We start from the raw sequence: 21,508 nt of genomic DNA, 5'->3' as shown, positions 1-21,508 counted from the left end.
CCATACCCAGCTTTTCGTCTTTGAAAGAGAAACTGAAGAAGGAAGAGAGGGAGAGTGAATTGCTCCGCATTACTCATTACTCAGCACATCCAAACAGGTAGTCTTCTTCTCGTCCCTGCCACCACCGAAGCCCTGACACGCCGAGTAACAGAGAAAGTCTTTGATAAATGTCAACTGAAATAGAGCAATCAGCTGAAAGCCATTTGCCGAGCTGTCTAACGGCCCTGGGCCTGAGGTTTTCCTTTCTTCATTTATCATGATATTCGGCTTTGGCCAACATACACACAGGAGAGAAATTGTTGACATGTGGAACCCAAGTACAGAAAATCTTTCAATTTCCCCCCCGTCTGTTCACCAAATAAGTTTTTGTTTATTTAAAGACTACAGAGGATTTGGCTGTTAAGAACCAAATGCCTTTGGAGTGGAATTACAACATAATTTATCATTTCCTCTGTTTATTAAAAAATCCTGCATCTTTGAGAAGCACATTTGCAGTGAGTGGGGGATTTCGGCCACTCATGAAAGACTGTTGCAAAGCCCTTGCTATGTGGCTTTCCCCAAAAAAGGCTCTTCGATGGCTCTTTCCGGCCCTGTTCTTCCTTCAGCTGACTTCCAGTTGTGGGATGGCTACTCGGGGCTGGAGGACAGGGTCTGACAGAGGACAGGTAAGCAGGCAGGACATGTGTCAGCTTCTTTCACCTTCGACCTGATGCTGACCCTGAGTCTGCACTGGGTGCCGTGCAGCCTGCTCCACCAGTGCAAGCAGAGGGCGAAGGGCACCCCATGCCCCCCAGCGCGGAGCAGAGCCCCAGAGGAGTCAGACAGTGGAGAAGCTGATGCTGCTCGGAGTGTGGCTGGGCCCAGCTGCTGCCAAAGTGGGTGCCCTTCTAAAGGCAGACATTTGACAGAACTGAACTGGATGAACGTCCTACCTTCCACCCATGACATTACAAACAGTAGGTCAGTCCAGGGCACCACACACCCTCAGAGACGGGTGCCGCATCTTGCCCATTATTGTATTCCCAGTACATGGCACTGTACCTGACACACAAATGATGGGCATGGTTCAGTGGTTGAGCATCGACCTATGAACCAGGAGATCATGGTTTGATTCCCAGTTGGGGCACATGCCTGGGTTTCGCGCTTGAACCCCAATGAGGGGCATGTAGGAGGCAACCAATCAATGATTCTCTCTAATCATTGATGTTTCTCTCTCTCTCTCCCTCTCCCTTCCTCTCTGAAGTCAATAAAAATATTGCCTAGAACTGTATTTAGCTTATCATGGCTCTATTATGAATGAATGAATGAACGAACAAATGAATGATTAAAAGAAAAATTATTGGGGAGGGAAAAACCTAACTTAATCCAGTACCCAAAGATGAGCCACAATAAATCGCTTGTCTGTCACTAAGAGGCAGACCCTGGGGGAAAGGCACCTCATTACCAAGTAAATATTGAGGACAGAGCAAGAGCGGAAGGTGATGGAATGAAAGAGTTAACAGTGGGAAGAAAGGAAAAGAAGCCAGCATTTATTGTGCAAATATTACGTGCAATTCATTCACAACACATTTGAGTGCCTATTGGTTCCAGGCATTATGTCAACTTCTGAGGATACTGAAGATACAGAGACTAATTATCAAAAAGAACAGCTAAGGTGTGGGTGAGAGCCAATACTGGGGGTTCTCAGCCGGGGGAAGGAGGCTTCCGAGGAAATGCCAGCCCCCTGAGAAGTGAAGCAGGCACAGGACTGGCCCGGTGAGGAGTCGGGGAAAGGTCCGGGGAGTAAAGAGCATGTGTGAAATGACTGAGGGAAAAGTATTGTTCTGGCTGCTTTCCACACACCAGCTCCTCAGAAATCATTCATCTACACGGACTCTATCATTTCCTTTGAGGTTATTATTCTTTCCAATTTATTTTGATTTTATTGCTTGGTGAAAATAGGCCTCTCGCAAAAGTATCCAGTCACAAGTGAAGGCCCACATCAGCCCAAGCAACGTTGAAATTTGGGGACAGGGCTGGACTAATTATTTGGAAAGGAGGCTCCTGAGATGAGGACTAGTCAGTGGTCAGCCTGCCGGTGGCCCTGGTCGTTAGGCAGCAGCAGACATTCTCCAAAGGTCCCCCCGTGCCAGAAGGCCCAGAGCAGAACGGGGCGACGGGGCCGGAGGAAGGGACTGAACAAGTCTGGGTGTCCCTCTGGAAGGCTGGGCCTCACAAGGTGATGAGCACAGGGTGTCGGCCTTCCGTGGGACGGGGTACAGAGATGCCAATCTGCCACCAGGTGGGTCCCTAGAAACTGGCCCCGTGACTTTCATCCGAGGAGTTCTTTGGTCTTCACTGCCAGATGCTTGTCCAGCTCTGCAACGGTGTCGTCGGCCATTTGGCTGATCTGCAAAAACACGAAATGAGACAGCCTGGTCACCGGGGCTGGAAGAGGGCGGCGTAGAAACATTCCAGAATTCTGACAAGGTTATCTGGGAAATAATAATGGTGACATAAGCTCAAGTTCATTGAGTCCCAGCCAGGCACTCTACTAAAACTTGATGTATACACCCTGATTCCTAACAGGTACCCCATTATTATCCCCACTTCACAGGTGAGGGAACTGAGGCAGTTAGATTACCTGCTCGGGATACACAACTAGAAAGTAGCAATGGCAAAAGTTAACCCTGGGTAGTCTGATTCCAAATTCTTAACTATTATCATAGAGTACAGAGAAGCCAGCCATATCTATTCCTTAAGGAACTTCTAGAATTTCCTGCACTCAGACATTCTACTATATAAAGCCCTCACACTAATTGATAAGAAGAATATTAAGATCCCAACAGTTAAGCAGAAAAAAGTCTTGAAAAAAGATGAAGTACATCTGGTTAACAAACATGGAAAATTCAATAGACACTGAAGAAATGGAAATTCAAACAAGACATAATTCAGTCATCAGAGTTAACAAAATTTGATGTTGTGGTTTTTAATTACAATATTCAATGCCAAGAAGCTATGGTGAAATGGATAAGGTCACATATCATCAATAGGGATTCAAAATGATGCAAATGTTCATACCATTTTTAACCCCAAATTCTCTCAATGGGAAAATTACCACAGGAGTGGAATCTGAAAAAAGTTCTATAAACAAAGATGTTTATCTAAGCTTTATTTTTAATAATGAAAAATCAGAAAACCAAAAGTGAAAGAATGGGTAAATAGTTGGATACATATAAAAATTAAAAGGGGTTAAGCCCTGGCTGGTTAGAGTGTCGGCCCTGAGACCATAGGGTCTTGGGTTCCATTCCGGTCAAGGGCGTGTACCTGGGGTGCAGGTTCCTTACCTGGCCCTGGTCAGGGAATGTGCAAGAGGCAATGAATCAATGTGTCTCTCTCACATCGATGCTTCTCTCTCTCTATCTCTCTCTCTCTCCTCCATCTCCTACCTCACTTCCACTCTCTAAAAAAATCAATGGGAAAAAATGTCCTCGGGTGAGGATGAACAACAACAAAAACAGGTTTAAGAGGATCCATTTCTTATGAAGAGGGTATAAATAGGAGTAAGATTCCAGTATATATTTCTGAAACGTTTGAATGTTTAACTATTTTATAACAAGCATGGATTGCTTTTGTAATCATGAAAAAAGAATGCTTAAAGATATTATTTATAATATCATAGAAACATACTTATGTTACCCCTGAATTAAAGAAAAAGCAGGATACAAAATTGTGTATATGGATATAAAGCAGAAACAATCTCAAATGCTCAAAATTATGCATATTTTTAAAATTGGGAGGAACGCTGTCAAAATATTAATAGTGATTATCTTCCAGTGATGGGAAGATAGCTGATATATTATTCATGTGGCATCTGTCACATCCCCAGCACTGGCAAGTGCTCAGGAAGTAGTTACTAAATGAATAATTATTAAAGTTCTCTGTGCTTTTCTATATTTTCTGCAATAAACCCATACTCCCTCAGAATGAAAAACACAGTACAATTTGGTAGGTGTTGCCGTCTCCCTCCCGTGTCTTAAAGGGACCTAAGGCAGGAAGCCTCGGCAGGAAGCTTTGAGGGGTACACAGTGCCGAGGATCTGTGTTCAGCAGCACAGTGGCTATTCGACATCTTTATTTGCAGACCACAGGCCTTGGCCAGGAACTGCAAAATAAATGCCCTGGAAAAGGTAGAAACTAAAAAGGATTTGGAGCAATGGGCCCCCGGCACAGACAGCCAGGCTCTCACCATAGCAACAACTGCACATTTTTTAGCTGAAAAGCAAAGCTCCTGGGGCTGCTGGGCACTCTGGGAGAGCGACGGCTCGAATGGCTGCTCGGTCCCTCCTCACTCGGGTGCTGCAAACCCTAGAAATGCTTCTTTTGCCCCCACCTGAGCAGCCTGCCTTGCATGGGGTATGGCGTGGTGCCCAGCAGCACTCCAGCACGTGTAGGCTGCAAGCCTCCTCTGGAAAAATGGCGTTTGGGGACAGAGACGGGGCTGGGGGAAAGAGTACTTAGGGGAACAATTTGATAATGTGGATTCTGGGTTAAATTCTCAGCACGGTAACAATGTACAAGTCCGTTCCCCCGTCTGAGTTTCAGTTTCCTCATCTATCAAATAGGGTGCTGGGCCCTTCCCTAGAGAGTAGTTGGGAGGGTTAAACAAAGTCATGAATATGCAAGCATGTTTTAAATTGGTTATTTGCTATGCAAATGCTGCTTGTGTTACTCTGATTTGTACTGTCACTTCCTGACATCTTTTCAAATTAATTAATTAATGAAAATATTTACTAACTTTCTACTATATTACAGGCACAGAGTGCCCTTGGGGACGGTCTGCCTGCAAGTTCATCTTTTCCATCTCCATCAGACTTCTTAAAATAACGATGATTAACAACAACGACAAGGATACCGACACCTCCCACTCACTACATGCCTGACAATGGGCTAAAAAGCTGACACGCATTATTTCACATAATCTTCAAAACATGAAATACCATACTCATCTCCCTTGAATGTATTATGAATGTTAATTATTTCACCTGACGGTTGCATAGTAGTTTATAGTTTGCAAAAGTGTTTTGTTCTCTGTTACTTCATTCAAATCCAACAACCTGACATAACCTCTATAAGGCAGGTGGCACAGGTATTACCCCTATTTACAGAGGACTAAACCAAGGCATAAAATGTTAACTAACCCGTGCAGAATCACATAAAGTCAGTAATGAGACTGAGCCAAGAACTCAGCCCCCCGCAGAGACCACTGCACCTGACCTAGTCTGCCTCCTTCCAGGCAGACGTGCTAGGCTCATTCAGTCAATCCCTGTCCCTGGTGAGGAGAGACATGGAATGGGCAAACAGGCAGAGAATTACTGAAGACCAGCAACCGTACTCGCCACTTTTAAGCAGCTGTGGGACTTGGTCCTCTTACCAATCCTGTGAGAGAGGCTTCCTGCTCCCACTTACAGTGAGGAACCAGAGGCTCAGAAAGGTGAAGCCATCTGCTGACCTGGCTGGGAGCTGACAAGCCAAAGAGCTGTTCTGACTGCACAGCAAGAGCCCTTTCCATTACCGAGTGCTGCCTCACAAGGATTATACCATCATCAGCATCACCATCACCATCACATCTGCTCCCTACAAGTTCAGGAAAATGAAAGGTAGCGAGGAAGAGGGAGGCAGGAGCACACAGTACACCCTGGGGCAGGCCTGGGTAGCGAGTCACCCTTCCTGAGGCCCGGCTCAGAACACCCTCGGTGCCACTGGGTGCTGCTCCCACCGCCTCACTCAGTCCCGCCTGCTGCCCGTCTGCTAGGAGCCTTTCCTTCCTTCAGCCCCACTAGCACCCAGCGTCACTTCAGAGCAGTTCCGTTTCTCAGAAAAAGGCAGCAGTGAAAGGATCTTGGCCAGATTTACTGGTGGTTTCTGCCAAGTGCTTTAATGTTCAGCAGGCCCATTTACAGCAAACTGAAGCGAAGGTGAAACAGCAGGCTGACAGATGTCAGAGCCCGGCTGGAAGACCCTGGGCCTTCTTCAGCAGAGCTGGCCTGAGCTGGGGGCAGGGAAGGGAGGGGCAGCGTTTGGGGGGTTGGGGGGGGAGGGGGGTTGGACATGACTGCAGGGAAAGAACCCACCACAGAATAATTTCCTTCTTATAGACCGAAGACAAAACATTTTTATGACAGAATTTTGAAATGTATGACCTCAAAAGACATTTGGAAATTTTTTTAAAAATTAAGAGAATCTCAAAGTATAAAATTAAAATTGTCTATAATCTCATTACCTGAAATAACCACCATTAACATTTAAGTGGATAGGCTGCCAATTTTTTTATGTACATGAAACTCTTCATTATAAAAATAAAATCATATGATAATACTGTTATGTAATCTACCTTTAAAATATAAATTCCAAAAAGTACATCTGTAAAATATTTTTATAGTTGTTGCTATATGTAGATTCCAGTTAAGGAATGTAAAACAACTTATTTTCCCACTGTTAGAAATTTAGACAGTTTCCAGTTTTCTACAATTATACATAATCAACACACACTTCTATAGATAAGATTTTTGACAATTTATTTTAGATAAATTCCCAAGTCAGTGAATCAGAAATGTATGGATTTTGGTATATACTGCCATACTATCCTCTAGAAAAATTGTATGGATTTATACAAAGAATAACGTAATCTTTCCAATGGAGTGTGGAAGTAAAAGCAACACTCCTAATGTAAGCAACATTTTAAGCTCACATTAAAAGTTCTAGGTTCAAATATTAGAGATTAGAAAAGGCCAAAAAAAAAAAAATTAAATACACATATTCTAAAAACCCATGAGTGATTTAGGCACTCTGTACCAAGAACCTTAAAACATGCATTCCCTTTGCGCTGTAATTCCACACTTGGGACTGTATCCTAGGGAAATTATCTCAACAAAGATGTGTGTATAAAAATATTCACTGCAACCTTACTTAAAATAACAAAAACGTTTAAACAAACTAAATGTCCAACAACAGGGCTTACAAAAGTGAATTATGGTATGACGACAGACTGTTTTGCAACCATTAGAAATGTCTGTTTACAAAGAGATTTTTAAGACACAAGAAAATGCTAATGGTTTTAATGCCGAACAGATAATAAAAAGCTGTATACAAATTGTATGTACAGTACATGTTCTCAATCATGTTTAAAACTATGTAGTTTAAAAAAAGGGGGGGAGAAAAATTCCAAAATATTACGAGCAGTTGTTCCTGCAATGTGGGATCATGGGGTGAATTTTTCCCCATTTTTTAAAAACAGTCTTCTGAACTCTGCATTTTCTACAATACTTTGATAATCAGGAACAAAGTAAACAAACATATTTTAAAAACTGCTTGATAAAGCAACAATCAGCCCCTGCCTGTTTAACTTAAATAAAAACATACACCAAAAACTGCATATCTGTGCCTTCTGTCAGGAAAAAAGAACAAAATGAAGTGTGTACAAAATTGTCTTCTATTTTCTTATTGAACTTTGAACCACATGACAGTAAAAAGTTTTTATCAATAATGGCAGAACTAATATTTAAATGATAATATCTTAGTAATAAAGATTGTTGTGAAATAAATATCTAGTAGTAGCTTTTTTCTTGTAATATTACATAAATGCTTACAGAGATAATTTGAATGTTAATAATGGTCATCTCTGGGTGATGAAATTTCACTTACTTTCTTTTTAATTAAAAAAAATTTATACGAAACAAGGATTAGTTTAGTATCAGAAAAAAATAAAGTTACTTGCACTTTGAAAAATAATGTACAGTAACAAGCACTGAATAAAATATCTAATCTGAAAAGGAAGGTGAGAAGCCAGGTGCCAAGGACAGAAGGCTTCCAGCAAGGTCACTGTCAAGGGGGTTTCATCAGGAGAGCTGGTTATCCAATCAGTCTCTTTTGCAAGGAGCACGGGCTCTGGTCCCTGAGGCAGATGCCCAGATTTGCTGAGTGAGGACCTACCACCAGGAAGCAACCAAGGGGCCAAATGTCAGCTGAAGAGATGAAAGCCCCGGGGAGATGGACAAGGAGCTGGCTCAGCAGGGACCAGGCCTGGACTCTCCCAGGACTGATCAGGGCTCAGAGAGGCCAGCTAGCCTCTGTATCTCTGTCAGCTGATGCAGGGAGAGAGGAGAGCACAGGGATGGCAAGAAGGGAGCTTTGGGGGTCTGGGTGTCAGGTAATGGTGCTTCTAGCAGCCCCAGGGCAACCCTCATGGCAGGAATTACAAATCCCTTGTTACAGAAGAAACAGGCTGAGGAGTCGTGTAACCTCCCCAATGCCACAGGACACCAACTGCAGAACAATCTCTTTTAAACTCGGGTGCCTTGCCACACCTTGTCTGCTTTTTGCAGAATCACCTAGGCAACTTTTTAAAAATACACATTCCTGGGCAGACCTGCTGAAACAGAAAATTCAGGAGCTGGCCCCAAGAATCCATCTAAAATTCTCCCCTGGGTGACTGTCTGGCCTGGCCTGTGACTAGCTGGCCCAGGAGAAGGGGAGCAGGGAGTCCATGTATGGCCTCCTCCAGGTGTCCTGCCTTCCACTCCTTCCCTCTTGGTCCACATCCTGCTCAAACTCTTACTTAAACTAACGCTTTTATTGTGGACAAGGTGGCTTTGGGTGAGCACTTTACAGCACACTCAACATTATAAATTCTATCTCCTAAATACTGTTAAGTTCATCTTCCTACCTTAATTCCACTTGTACCACCCAGGTCAGGCCACTGTCATTTCCTGGTTGGATTTCTTTTCTTTTTTAAAAAAATATATTTTTATTGATTTCAGAGAGGAAGGGAGAGGGAGAGAGAGATAGAATGATCAATGATGAGAGAGAATCATTGATCGGCTGCCCTCTGTATGCCTACTGGGGATTGAGCCAGCAACCTAGGCATGTGCCCTTAGACCAGAATCAAACCTGGGACCCTTCAGTCTGAAGGCCGATGCTCTATCCACTGACCCAAACCAGCCAGGGAAGATAGATTCCTTCCTTCCTTCCTTCCTTTCCTTCCTTCCTACCTTCCTACCTTTATGACTGAAAGTATTATATATGTCCCCTTTTTTTCCAGTGACAGGTGTAAGTGCCACCACTGGGCACACCAAGAACACTGTTAAGTTCTCACTTCTCAGCACCCAGACCACCAACCTCAGACAGGAGAGCAATAATGTATATAGGCTCTGAAGTCAGTCGACCTGTCTTTGGATCCCATTTCTACCTTTTATCAGCAGTATGACTTTGAGCAAGCCATTCAACTTCCTTGGACCTATTTCCTTGCTGCCTACCCCTCACAGCTTTGTAGTGACAAGGATAAATGAAGTGATGGAAAGTGTTTGGCAGAACCTGGCACACAGTGAAAGGTCAGCAGATCTCCTCCTCCTCCTCCCTAATCCCAGGGCCCAGCACAGGGCGAGGCCCAGGACAGAGACCCAGTCATCACATCAATGATGACCCAGTCATCACATCAATGAAGGACCAGGGTGCTGTATCTTGTCTTCATTTTCCTCACTTTAGACATGAACAAGTGAGTCCCTGGATCAGATACAGAAGCATTACATCGCTGGGAATCGTACCTGCTTTTCTATGAGTCGAATGGTGTCCTCCGAGGTTTTGTCCTTTGATTTCTTCAGCTTATTCATTGCGTTGGTACGAACCTTCCGTAAGGAGTCTTTGGCCTTGTTGGTGTTCTGTTTGGCCAATTTGGCCAGCATTTCCCTGTGCTCCCTGGTTACTCTGATAAAAGAGAAAAATTTACCGGTAACATCACACTGTCCATTAGCTCAACAGTTTGTAACCTTACTCTCTGATGGTGGATGAGCTTCACATTCCTGACACGCGCCCATGGGGGTGCTCAGGGTCAAGTAAGGTTCCTGGTGAGTTAGCGGAGAAGAGCCAGTAAGAGTACTGCTTAAAAGCATGAGCCAAGGAGTCTAGGAATATGAGGGGCAAATCCTACAAGAAGTGTAAGACTTGTCTCCTCAGCGTTCCTGTCTTTATACTGGGACTTGTCAGTGCCTGTCTTAGGCAGTGGCGTCAAGATCACATGAGATGATGCATGTACACTGTTTGCCACTGACCCCGGCACATTTTAACTGCTCAATAAAAGGAAGCAACAATTGGCTATAACTCCATCCCCTTCTCTCCCACTAAAGAAAGCGATGCAAATGAGTAATGATACTATAGAAACAGCATCATCTTTAAATCTCTAATTCACCCAAAACAAATATGTAGCAACCTTCAGAATCTTAACTATCATTATAGCAAATGACTTATGAGTTACCTCAAAACTGACCGGGAAACAACGGGAGTCCCAACGTAACATGTGAGAACAAATGCACCAGTTAACTTCCACACGGACCCAGGGGAGCGTCTGGCATGTGATAAATGCTAATGAATGTTAGTTATGTTTACTACTAACATCTCATCATAATAACAACAATGAGCACATGGAGGGCCTACTATAAACCACCAGGACAGGCACTTCATATGTTGATCCTTACAACAACTGTATGAGGCAATTAGTATTAATCCTGTTTTACATTCATCATCACAACAGCCCAGCAGCACAGTAAGCCATCACGTTTGTCCTGCCTTCATTTCTTTGTCATGTACAGATCAAGGGTCCAATACCTATCAAAACCAGTGCTGGGCACTGAGGACAAAATGATGAACATTTTGTCCTGCTCCTAAGGAGCTTAGCTGGGCAGAGAGGTCAATAGAGAGAAATTGACAACATAGTGTAAGAAGTGCTATGGACAGGAACATGGGAAAGCATCAGATGTCACAGCACAAAAGAAGCTCAGCTAACTCAAAAGTTTCTGTCCAAGTTAAGGGAAGCGTTTCCTAGAAAAATAGCATATGAATGTGGTGGCCGTGAGGTCTTTTCACTAGCATTCTGGTCCCTACTGCTGCAGTAGGAATGCATTTCCCTAGCCACACAGTGTGGCTGCACAACTTGCTTTGGCCAATGAAATGTGAGAGAAATTATGGGCACTGCTACAGGGCAGAAGCTTCAAGAGCCAGTGTGTGTTCCACTACATTAGCTTCTGCTGGCCACAATATACGTGGCATATGAATATCCATGAGCTTAGTTCCCAGAGTGACTATGACGAACAGCGCCCATCATACAGCATGAGCAAGGCATACATTTCTGTTGTGAAAGCCGTGGAGATCTGGGGGTTGCTTGTTACTACAGCATAGCCCATCCTATTCTGACTAATATACCACACTAGGATCTGAAGGACGAGAACAAGTTGCCAGCACTGGCGTGGCAAAGGGAGACTTCCAGGAGGAAGAAAGAGCAGGTAGGAAGGCTCTGAGCTGCAGAGACCAAGTTTCATTTGAGGAACTGACTGGAGTGCAGATAACAAAGGAGAATGACAAGAAAAGAGGCCAGAAATTCCTATCATGGAGGGCCTTGTAAGATCATGAACTCCATTTTACAGATTAAAAAATGAGACCCAAAGGAATTTTAAATATCTTACACAAAATCAAACCCAGTCTGTCCTGTCTCAAAAGTCAATGGTCTTAGTATGACAAAATTCCTCTGCCCTCCTGGGTCCTGAAGTGGACATCCTTGGCATATAGTTCCTGACCCTCAAATCAATGCAGTTCTTGCCCAGTAAGGACAATCCCAAGTTCTGGATACCTGCTCCGTGGGAAACAGTGGCAAGCATGTGTTAAAGATTTAGTGGCGTCCACCTGGTATTTTTTCCCTGATGGGATGAGAAGAAAACTGAACATTTTTGAGAAAGATACACTACAAAGTGGACAGATGTGTTATAAAGAAATCCTTCTGGATTCAGCTAATTGAAGGTATTCTCAAAATAAAAATGACCCTGATTACTACCATTATTAAGCCCCTCTATGCCAGGTGAGTACTTTAGGTATATTTCCTTACAATCCTCACCACAGCTCTTTGAACTAGATTCTCATACCCCCATTCTGCCCAGAGGAAATTGAGGTGCAGAGGTTGAGTGACTTGCCGATAGGCTTGAGTGACAGAACTGGGATTCAAACCCAGATCTTTCTGGCCCGTATTCTTTCCACTACTCCATGCTGCCCCCCTTGTACTCTATTTCACATAAATCCGGCACTGCTGCCACGACTCTGCTCCCAGGCAGAAAGCTTTTCAAAGCCAGTAATATGAAGCTTGGGACTGAAAAGGACAAAACCACCATGTCAGGAGTTTAGGGATTTGGATCAGATCTTGTTACTTTTATGGTTTTTAATTCATTGAACAAAAATCATGCTGACATGTTTAGGTCTCTTTTTTGTTCTGCCAAAGCATATGTCGGTATAAGGAAGGAACAGGAAAATTAAAACTTGATCCACTGATTCAAAAAACTTAATCCTGCTGAAATACTAGGAGGGCAGAAAATAAATGAATCTAAGTCTGTAAGAAACCTCTCAAACTTCCCTAACAACAAGTATTTCAATCTTATATTTCATATATAATTTGAAATAGGTATCCTACTGTTTAGAAAATCTTTAATAAAAATTTTTATCTATCAACTTCCTCTTCACTACATTGTTTTATTTATATTTTACATGAAGGGAAAAATACCATACATTTAAAAATATATCAATTGGGGCTCAAAAAATCTTAAGAGCAAACGGCAATATAAAGAAAATCACAATATATGTAATTTAGCCTTAATAAGTGCATTTTTTATTTATTAGTGTAAATGTGACATTACACTAACACCAGACAGTTTCCACAAATAATAATATCCAATTATTGACAATGACAAAAATATTTCAGTTTTAGGATGCAAATAAGCAATAATCTAAGGAAATGGAGAAGGGAGCACAGTGAGGAGGGGGAAAAGGGAAAGAAGAAGAGGGCACCAGCATGGGCAGGGCTGAGCTTGGGGTGTTGAGATGGAAGGTATCTAAAATACAAGGTCAGAAGCAGTGAGGGTGATGGAAAGGCAGTGGCTCTGAAGTCAGACCGACTTGTTTCATTCCCGTTATCTATCACCCAGAGCTGACTATGCTTGGGCAAGCTACTCACTTCTCTCTGAGCCTCAGTGTCCTCATTTCTAAGGTGGAAATATTAAAAACACCTAAATATCTTAAGGTGACTGGGAGAGCAATCACATGTATAAAGTACCAATAAAGAAAGCAGCATATAGTAGCCTTGAGTAAATGATATAGCATTTATGAATGTTTTAATCAAACACACTTAATTACTTTCTCATGAAACGAGGGCACATCTGTTTTAGAAAAGAAACATACTATATTATGGAAATATTTTAATGCCTTTCCAAACCAGTGATTAATACATCCGATCGTCTCCATCTCACATTCGTGGATTCTGTGAGTACACCCTGGTTTGTATTCCAGGCTGCTGAACTCAGCCAGTTGTCTAGCAGCCTCTCTGTGCCTGGCATGCACTGGTTCAAGCACTGGCAGAGGCCCCTGCGCTCCGTGCCAGACCCTGGGCCAGGCTGAGGAGCTCCAGAGCGGAGGCAGGCCTGGGCCACCTTCTCGGAGGCTCATGCAGTGGTGGGGACAACTGTCAACCACAACTGAGAAAGAGGATGGCTGCTGCTGGATCAGAGGGACGGACCTTCTGTGGAGGGAGCATGCGTACTGTCTGGAGATTTGGAAAATGCCCAGGAGATTCAGAGTAATTTGTCAGCTGCAGAAGAAAGGAGAGGGCATTTCAGGCAGAAGCACAGGGAGAAATATAATGGCAGGAGGGTATGAGACATAAAATGGTGCAAACCGAGTCAAATTTGTTCTGGAGGCCCAGAGTCATAAAACTCTGGTTTCAAAGACAATCATGGCATATAGAACAGATAAAAAGAGGGCTATTCCAGTTACTGAGGGAAAAGGCACCAGGGGATGTGGCCTAGGAAGCTTAGCTCCACCCTGACTGCCCTGCACGTCTGGGCCACCACTTACTGGCTGACTAACCTTAAGCAAGCTATTTAAACTCTGAGGTGTTTAAAAATATTTTGGTAGATTTTTTTTTTCTAGAGAGAGAGGAAGGGAGAGGGACAGGGATACATCGATGTGAAAGTGAAACATCAATTGGCTGCCTCCTGCATGCCCCCTACTGGGGATCAAGTCCACAACCTAGGCATGTACCCTGACTGGGAAACGAACCGGCAATCTTTCGGTGCATGGGATGATACCCAACCAATGGAGCCATACCAGCCAGGGCTAAACTCTCTGAATTTTAATGATCTCATCTGGAAATAGAAATTGAAAACAAATAAACAAAAAACAACATCTACCTTCCAGAGTTATTGTGAGAATTCGATGAGATAATACATGGAAAGTATACACTACAAGGCTTGGTGGAGAATAAACAATCAGAAAATGTAAGCTGCTTTTGTTGCAATTGTTGTTTATGTTTTGGCAACCACTGAGGCATCTTCAAATAATGAAGAGTTTACTCATGAAAGTTTTTATCAACAGAGAAAGGGTAGGGCAAACAATCTATGCTTCAGTAAGATGACTTTCTGAGATCTGACTAGTAATTAAACATCTCATGCACATTTTAAAATACAAATGCTCCCAGCACATAGCCCTGAAATTTTCTTTCTTCAGGATTCATTCATGCAGTTTACAGTATCATTCTACAGCTATTTACTGGGCACCTAGCATGTGCCAGCCACTGTCAGACACTAAGGATATAGCATCAAACACATTTGTGTTTAGCCTTAGCCGGTTTGGCTCAGTGGATAGAGTGTGGACTGAAGGGTCCCAGGTTCTATTTCGGTAAAGGGCATGTACCTGGCTTACAGGCTCCATCCCAGTCCTGGTCGGGGCGCATGTGGGAGGCAACCAACTGATGTGTCTCTCTTACATCGATGTTTTCTCTCTGTCTCTCCCCCTCCCTTCCACTCTCTCTAAAAATCAATGGAAAAATACCCTCAGGTGAGGATTAACAACAGCAACAACAAAAATAACTGAGTTTACAGTCTGGCAAGGAACACAATCATTAAACAAACATGCACAGTTAATCAATATGATGCAGTCTTAATAAATACAATAAAGACAAAGAGACTTCAATTAAAATAATTAGCAGGGAAAGGCAGTCTGACCAAGATCTCCTTGTGGCTCCAGGAACTACATGTGGTGATAACTAAGCTAAGTGATATTTAAGTAGAGTAAAGAGCGGCAGGGCTAAGGGAAGATCATTCCCACCAGACAGAATGGCCTCCGTAAAGCACAGGCACTTTTCCGATAAGACGGAGGATACTCTCAAGACACTACGAAAGGCAGTGCATGCCCTGGCTGGCTTGGCTCAGTGGATAGAGTGTCAGCCTGCGGACTGAAGGGTCCCAGGTTCAATTCCGGCCAAGGGCACATGCCTGGGTTGCGGGCTCGATCCCCAGTATGGGGCATGCAGGAGGCAACCAATCAATGATTCTCTCTCACCATTGATGTTTCTAACTCTCTCTCATTCTCCCTTCCTCTCTGAAATCAATAAAAATATATATATTTTTTTTAAAGGAAAAGGCAGTGCAGCTGCAGAAGGGCACACAGAGAAGAGAAAGATGGCCCAAGTGAGGAGGCTGGAGAGGCTGGCAAGGGCAGGACACAGGCCTGGCAACATCATAATGAGTCTTAGCAGAACACTGGATGCACAATGTGGTACAGACATACAGGGGAATAGTATTCAGCCTTAAAAAGGAAGTTCTGGTTCATGCTACAAGGTGGCTGAATCTTGAAAGCTTTATGCTAAGTGAAAGAAGCCAGACACACAAGGACACATATTATATGATTCCACTTATATGAGGTACCTAGATGGTCAAATCATGGAGACAGAAAGTACAACAGCCATTACCAGGGGCCTGGGGGATCGGGCAATGGGGAGTTGTTGTTTAATGGGTACAGTTTCTGTTTGGCAAGATGAGAAGAGCTCTGGAGACTCGCTGCACAACAACGTGAATGAACTTCATTCCGCTGAACAGTACATTTAAAAATGACTAAAATGGCCCTGGCTGGTTTTGCTCAGTGGATAGAGCGTCAGCCTGTGGACTGAAGGGTCCCGGGTTCGGTTCCAGTCAAGGGCACAGACCCGGGTTGCGGGCTCAATCCCCAGTAGGGGGCATGTAGGAGGCAGTCAATCAATGATTCTCTCATCATTGATGTTTCTCTCTCTCTCCCCCTCTCCCTTCCTCTCTGAAATCAATAAAAATATATTTTAAAAAATGACTAAAATGGCAACTTTTTATGTCTATCTTACCACAATTAAAAAAAAGTGGGCAGGAGGGAAGGGTCTTAGCAGACTGTTCCCAAGAACAACACAGAATACCATAGCTGTTTGAGGGAACGTGATGAGGTTTGTATTTTGTGTGGACGGCAATGTACAAACCAGATCTACGCGTGTGGCTCACGCCTGCAGAGGAGCCTCCAGGCAGGCAGCGGGGAGCTCAGGACGCGCCCCAGGAGCCTGGCTGGGTTGGGTGATGGAGGCAGAAGGCTTTTCCGCTCGGGTCAGAGAGCCTCCCAGCACAAGGCAGGGGTTTGGCTGAGCTGGCAAGGTCACACTTTGTTTGTACAAACTCCTCCAGCAGGTCTTCCAGTAACATCCTGGATGGGGGCCTTCCTGCACAATTCCTTGAGCGTGTTCCCACAAACAATGAGCTGAGGGCAGGCCCGCTGGTCACTCACACAGCAGAGAGGCCCACTGACTGAAAGATGCTTCCTCTGGTTTCAAGGAGAACGGGGCACCCGTACAAAGCCATTCGCCAGGTGTGTATCAGAGGAAGCTGTGCTCAGCTCGGGCAATTACAGTACAAATCTGTTACAATATGACAGCTCTTGACTTCAAAGGATCTTTGGTCAGGAGAGTTTAAAGGATTAAAAGGACATGCGCTAAAGCCAGGAAGACCTGGAGTCCCAGCTCTGCCACTTGTTAGCTTCAGAACTGTAAGCGTGCTCCCAACATCTCCAGACTCACTTTCCTCAGATGCAAAATGGGGTAAGGATGTTTCTAAGAGGGTGGAAGCAAGATTACGAGAAATGACAGTGTATATGTGCTATGGAAACTCAATTCATGGTGGCTGCATTCTTATTTTAATGCAGAATCTCCAGGACTTGGGGATAGAGGATGTGAGTGGTGAGGGAGAGAATGACCAATGGGTTTAGTCACTTGGAGCGTGGGCTATTGAGTGGGTAGTGAGCACAGAGGAAAGAATTCGAACCGAGGAGGCAGCAGGCAGCCGGGGCAGTGGAGGCTCAAGTTCTGCTCCAGCAGCTCGGGGACAGGCAGAGGGAGAAGGAAGCATCAAACACATCTTTGACAGCTTGTGGAGAGAAACCCTGTCACCTCCTCCCTGGGCTTCAGGGAGACCCCACCCCCACCAGGAACATCGGCCTGCAATCAGCAGACACACGCCTTACTTGACTGCTTGTCGGTGGGCGCTGGCCTGAAGGAAATGTTTTTGTTTGTGTAGCCCAGCCAGACTTCCTATGCTTCTAGGTATGCAATTCCCCTCTCCTCGCACCCACCCCCCTTTGACTCACAGGCCTGGCTTACGTGCCCTAATGTCTCAGAAAGACAGTAAGTGTCCTTTTTGCCCAAAGGCAATCATGCATGTACTCTGCAAGGACTTCTCCCACAGCAGAAACTTCACTTCTCTCTGGGGACACACTGGCCACTTGCTTTCAAAGGACTGTCCTGTGCTGAGGCCTGGCTAAGCCAGACGTACCATCCTGAACAGTCCCTTGTGAGGGAAAGAGAAAGGAGGTTGAGCTCCGAACTCTCAGCTGAGTGACCTTGATTAAGTCACTCATCTTCTTCCTTGTCACCCCAGAATGATGGAAATCCAAGTCCAGGAGTAAGTGGAATCGGCTCGAAAGTACAGGAAAAAGAACACGGGTTTGGGGACCACAGCAGACTTGATTTCCAATCCCAGCTCTGTCACTTACAGAGTAAATTAGTAACTATGGACAATTAACTTTTCCTCTCTGAACCTCAAAGAAGGATGTCTAGAGAAGCATTCAAGAGAACTGTCTCTGAAGCCAGACTGCCGGGGTTCGAGGCCCAGATCTATCATTTCTTAGCTGTATGACCCTGGGTAAATAATTTCACCTCTTTGCCTTGGTTTTCCCATCTCAAAAATGGGTACAATACCATGAACTTAGTGGGATTGTTATAAATATTATGTTACTAAATGTGCTAGCATGTGATGATGTGTTCAGTAAACATTACATGTTTTTATTTCCTCCAATTGTCAAATGGGGGGATAGTAAATGCTACTTTTCTTCCACAGTTAGTGTTAGGAGCAAATGAGAAAGGGGATGGTTGGAGAACTCTGCATCTATAGGTACTGACTATTCTACAGCTGCTAATCATATCAGCAATAAAAATACTAGTGATGTGTCCTACTGAGAGAGAGGACAGCATGGTGGCTATGAGCCCAGGCTCTGAGAAAGACCGCCTATTCTTCCACTTATTATCCATGTGACACTGGGCACAGAGAACTCCATTCCCCTGTGGCTCAGTTTCTTCACCTATAATAGGGGTAATAGCACACCTACCTCAAAAGACTATTGTGAACATATCAGTTAATATACAAATAGCACCTGGAACAGCAGTGGGCACGTAGTGAGTGCTCACATCCATTGACTCCGTCAACATTGGTTGCATACTTTCTATGGGCCAGGACCTGCTCCAGGAGCGAGGGAGACAGCTTATGTATATAAGCAACAGCTTCTGCTTATATGTACACGAACAAGGTGACAAAAGTTCCTCCTATTCACATTTTAGTGAAGGAGGCAGAGAGAGAGAAAATAAATATACAAAGTGACACATAAGTGCTGTGAAGAAAAGAAAGCAAGACAGGGAGATAAGGAGGAATCTTGTCATCACAGTAAGGGTCCACTTATATCTGCCTGGACATCTGGCCCCAATGTCACCTGCTCCCCTTCAATAATTAACACTCGCAGAGCTCTTTCCACACGCCAGGCTCTGAGCTGAAGTGCTCTGCATGCATTAGCTCAGCGAGTCTTCACAGCACCTCCATGACATCAGTGGTATCATCACCTGGACTTCACAGGTTAGAAGAGGGAGGCTCAGACAGATCAAGTACCTGCCCAAGGCCACACACGTTCCCGGGAGACCTGGGAGTTGAGCCCAGTGCAGTCTTGAATTCCAGACTTGGTGCCAGACCAATCTAAGCACTAACCTTACAAGAATAGCAGTGCTCTAACATTAAGTTCTGCTTAGATATATAGGTTGTTACTACTCTTCCAGCTCCCCTACAAGTCCAAGTGCAGTGGGGAGAAAGGGAATCTATAGAAACGGCGATGGTCTAGTGACCTGACCTATAGCTGCCAATTGCCAGGTCCTGCGAACAGGTGCAGGACACAAAGGGTGGAGAAGAGAGGAGGAGTGGATGTGGATGAGCCTGTCTTTTGGGGTGTAGCTTCTGCATAGGTATTGGTGGCAATTTTCTCCTCAGTCTATGCTCTACTCTTGATTCCTCATGGAATGTTCTTGTGTGTTTAAACCAGAACATCTGTGCTGGGACCTGAAATAACAAGAGGTGCTTCTAAAAAGCCACAGGCCAGGTGGAAAGCAACACTGAAGAGGAGAAGGCAGGCATCCTAAAGCCTGGAAGGAACGGGAATGCACTGAGCAGAATGAATGGCCCTGAGAAAGCAGGGGTGGCAAGCAGGCGGTGGAAATGAATGGGCTGGAAAGGCAGCTGCAGTTGCTCAAATGCAGTTTGTGGCTGCCCGGCCCAAATTAAATTATTAGGCATTCTTCTCTGATTTCTCTTTTCCTTTCAAGATGGATAAAGGTCTGTGTGTCAGGGGGTGTTGCAAGAAAAGGGAATATTTCCTGGAATGTGCACATTATACCTAAGACCCCTAGCACAAGATCCACTAGGCGATACGGCAGCTAGACAAGGAGGCCACAGAGCTGGAAGGAGGTAGGTTCCTGGTCAATATTCCAAGGAGCAATGTGATAACGTGGCAAGAACGGGGGCTTCAGAAACAGACAGATCTGAGTTGAATAATTACTCCTCCAATTACTAATCTGTGACCTTAAGCAATTACTTAAACTAATCCCCAGTTTCCTCATCTGTATTATACCCATCTCAAAGGGAATTTCTCTGCAGCCACACACAATGAAAGTATCATGAAAATGTGCACACTAGACATGTTATGCAAAAAAGCAGATTGTGGTACTGAGATATTTAATGCTATTTATGTACATTATATGTTGTATATGCGTTTTTTGTTTTGTTTTAATCTGGAAGAATATATACTAAACTTACCAATAGTTACTTCTGGGAAGAATACTTGGGGAACAGTAAACAGTTTTATTTTTCTGTAGGATTTGGATTTTTGCAGGTCTCTGATCAGTCAAGTGGGCATATGAACCGTCTCCTGACATCACAGTAGTGCTGTGAGAATTTGGGGAGAAACTGTAAAGCTCTCAGCACAGCATCTCCGGGCAATAAAACTTTAGTGTAGCTGGTTAATAAACAGCATCCAAAATTTGATTAATAGATTTCAGTGAATCTTGATTAAAGGGGATGTTCAAATAATCTATCCAGTTGACGGACTTCTCTAAATGAAAGAACACTAGCCAGGGAAGAAAACAAAAGCTATACACATTGTCAGTGGGTACGGACATAACCCGAGCTTGAGGCTCGCTGGTCTTTGGCCGACAGCCAGGAGAAAACCCTGTGCACAGCCACACAGAGCTGCATCCCCAGGGCTGTGAAGAGGACTGAGTGACAAGGACCACTTTGGGCCCCAAGTCTGACCTCTTATTGATTCAGGATTATCTTCCACATACTTCCCCAAAGGATCAGAGCAGATTACAGTAAGAGGCACATACTCCGTCAACTAATTTTAAATGAGAAGATAAGAATTGAAGGAGTGTAATGAGGGTGAAGCACTAACTGAGATCTGCTGCAACTAAAAATAAAACTTAGCTCTGGGCATCCAGAATTAAGGCAAAAAAAGCAAACTTGCAGGCTGTCATTAAGCAGAGGAAGAATCATGATCAATCAGGAAAGGCAAATTTTCCTAGAACTAAACTCAACATGTTATAATCAGAAACTGAGCCTGGGAAGTTATGTTTCTGATTCCCTTCCACCTCCCAAACTCCTGACATCAGCTTTGGTGTGTTAGTTTCTTCTGTATAGCTTTGCCAGTTTCCAGCTCTGTGACCCAGCTTCAATGCCTCACCTCGCGGAATCTTAAGTTTCCTCATCCTTAAAAGGGAATGATGATCCTACTTATATATGAAAGGGAATGAAAGAACATTTGCTACCATTAACTGGGTGCTTGCTACACATTAAAATCATTATCTCAAAAAACAACGCATCATCTCACTGAAATCTCCCAATAACCATATAAGGCAAGACCTGTAAGTATTTTACAGATGAATTCTCTGAAAGTCAGAGAGGTGGAGACGGTTGCCATTATCACACAGTTAAAAAGCAGACAAGCCAGAACTCAATTTCATGCTTGTGTGCTACCAACACACAAATGTAACTGTACTTTTCCACTTT

At 44.0% G+C, this 21,508-nt stretch overlaps 1 protein-coding gene across 2 annotated transcripts in view; it reads right to left on the bottom strand.

The window, feature by feature from the left end:
- Positions 1-1,508: 1,508 nt before the first annotated feature.
- MRRF (mitochondrial ribosome recycling factor) overlaps positions 1,509-21,508 on the bottom strand; it is a 41,593-nt gene continuing 21,593 nt past the window's right edge. Inside the window, exons 6-7 of one of the 2 annotated variants that reach the window (XM_023755962.1) lie at positions 9,581-9,740; positions 1,509-2,389 (exon numbers count right to left, since the gene is read on the bottom strand). In XM_023755962.1, coding sequence (XP_023611730.1) covers positions 2,312-2,389; positions 9,581-9,740 — 238 coding nt within the window. In that variant the 3' untranslated portion in view covers positions 1,509-2,311. The remainder of the gene's footprint in view (positions 2,390-9,580; positions 9,741-21,508) is intronic. The other variant, XM_006091128.3, reaches the window with a different exon arrangement.

This window comes from Myotis lucifugus, unplaced genomic scaffold (assembly GCF_000147115.1).
Source record: "Myotis lucifugus unplaced genomic scaffold, Myoluc2.0 scaffold_87, whole genome shotgun sequence".
Taxonomy (NCBI): Eukaryota; Metazoa; Chordata; class Mammalia; order Chiroptera; family Vespertilionidae; genus Myotis; species Myotis lucifugus.
The sequence above is the reverse complement of the archived record's forward strand: the minus strand, read 5'-3'. Positions and strand labels throughout refer to the sequence as shown.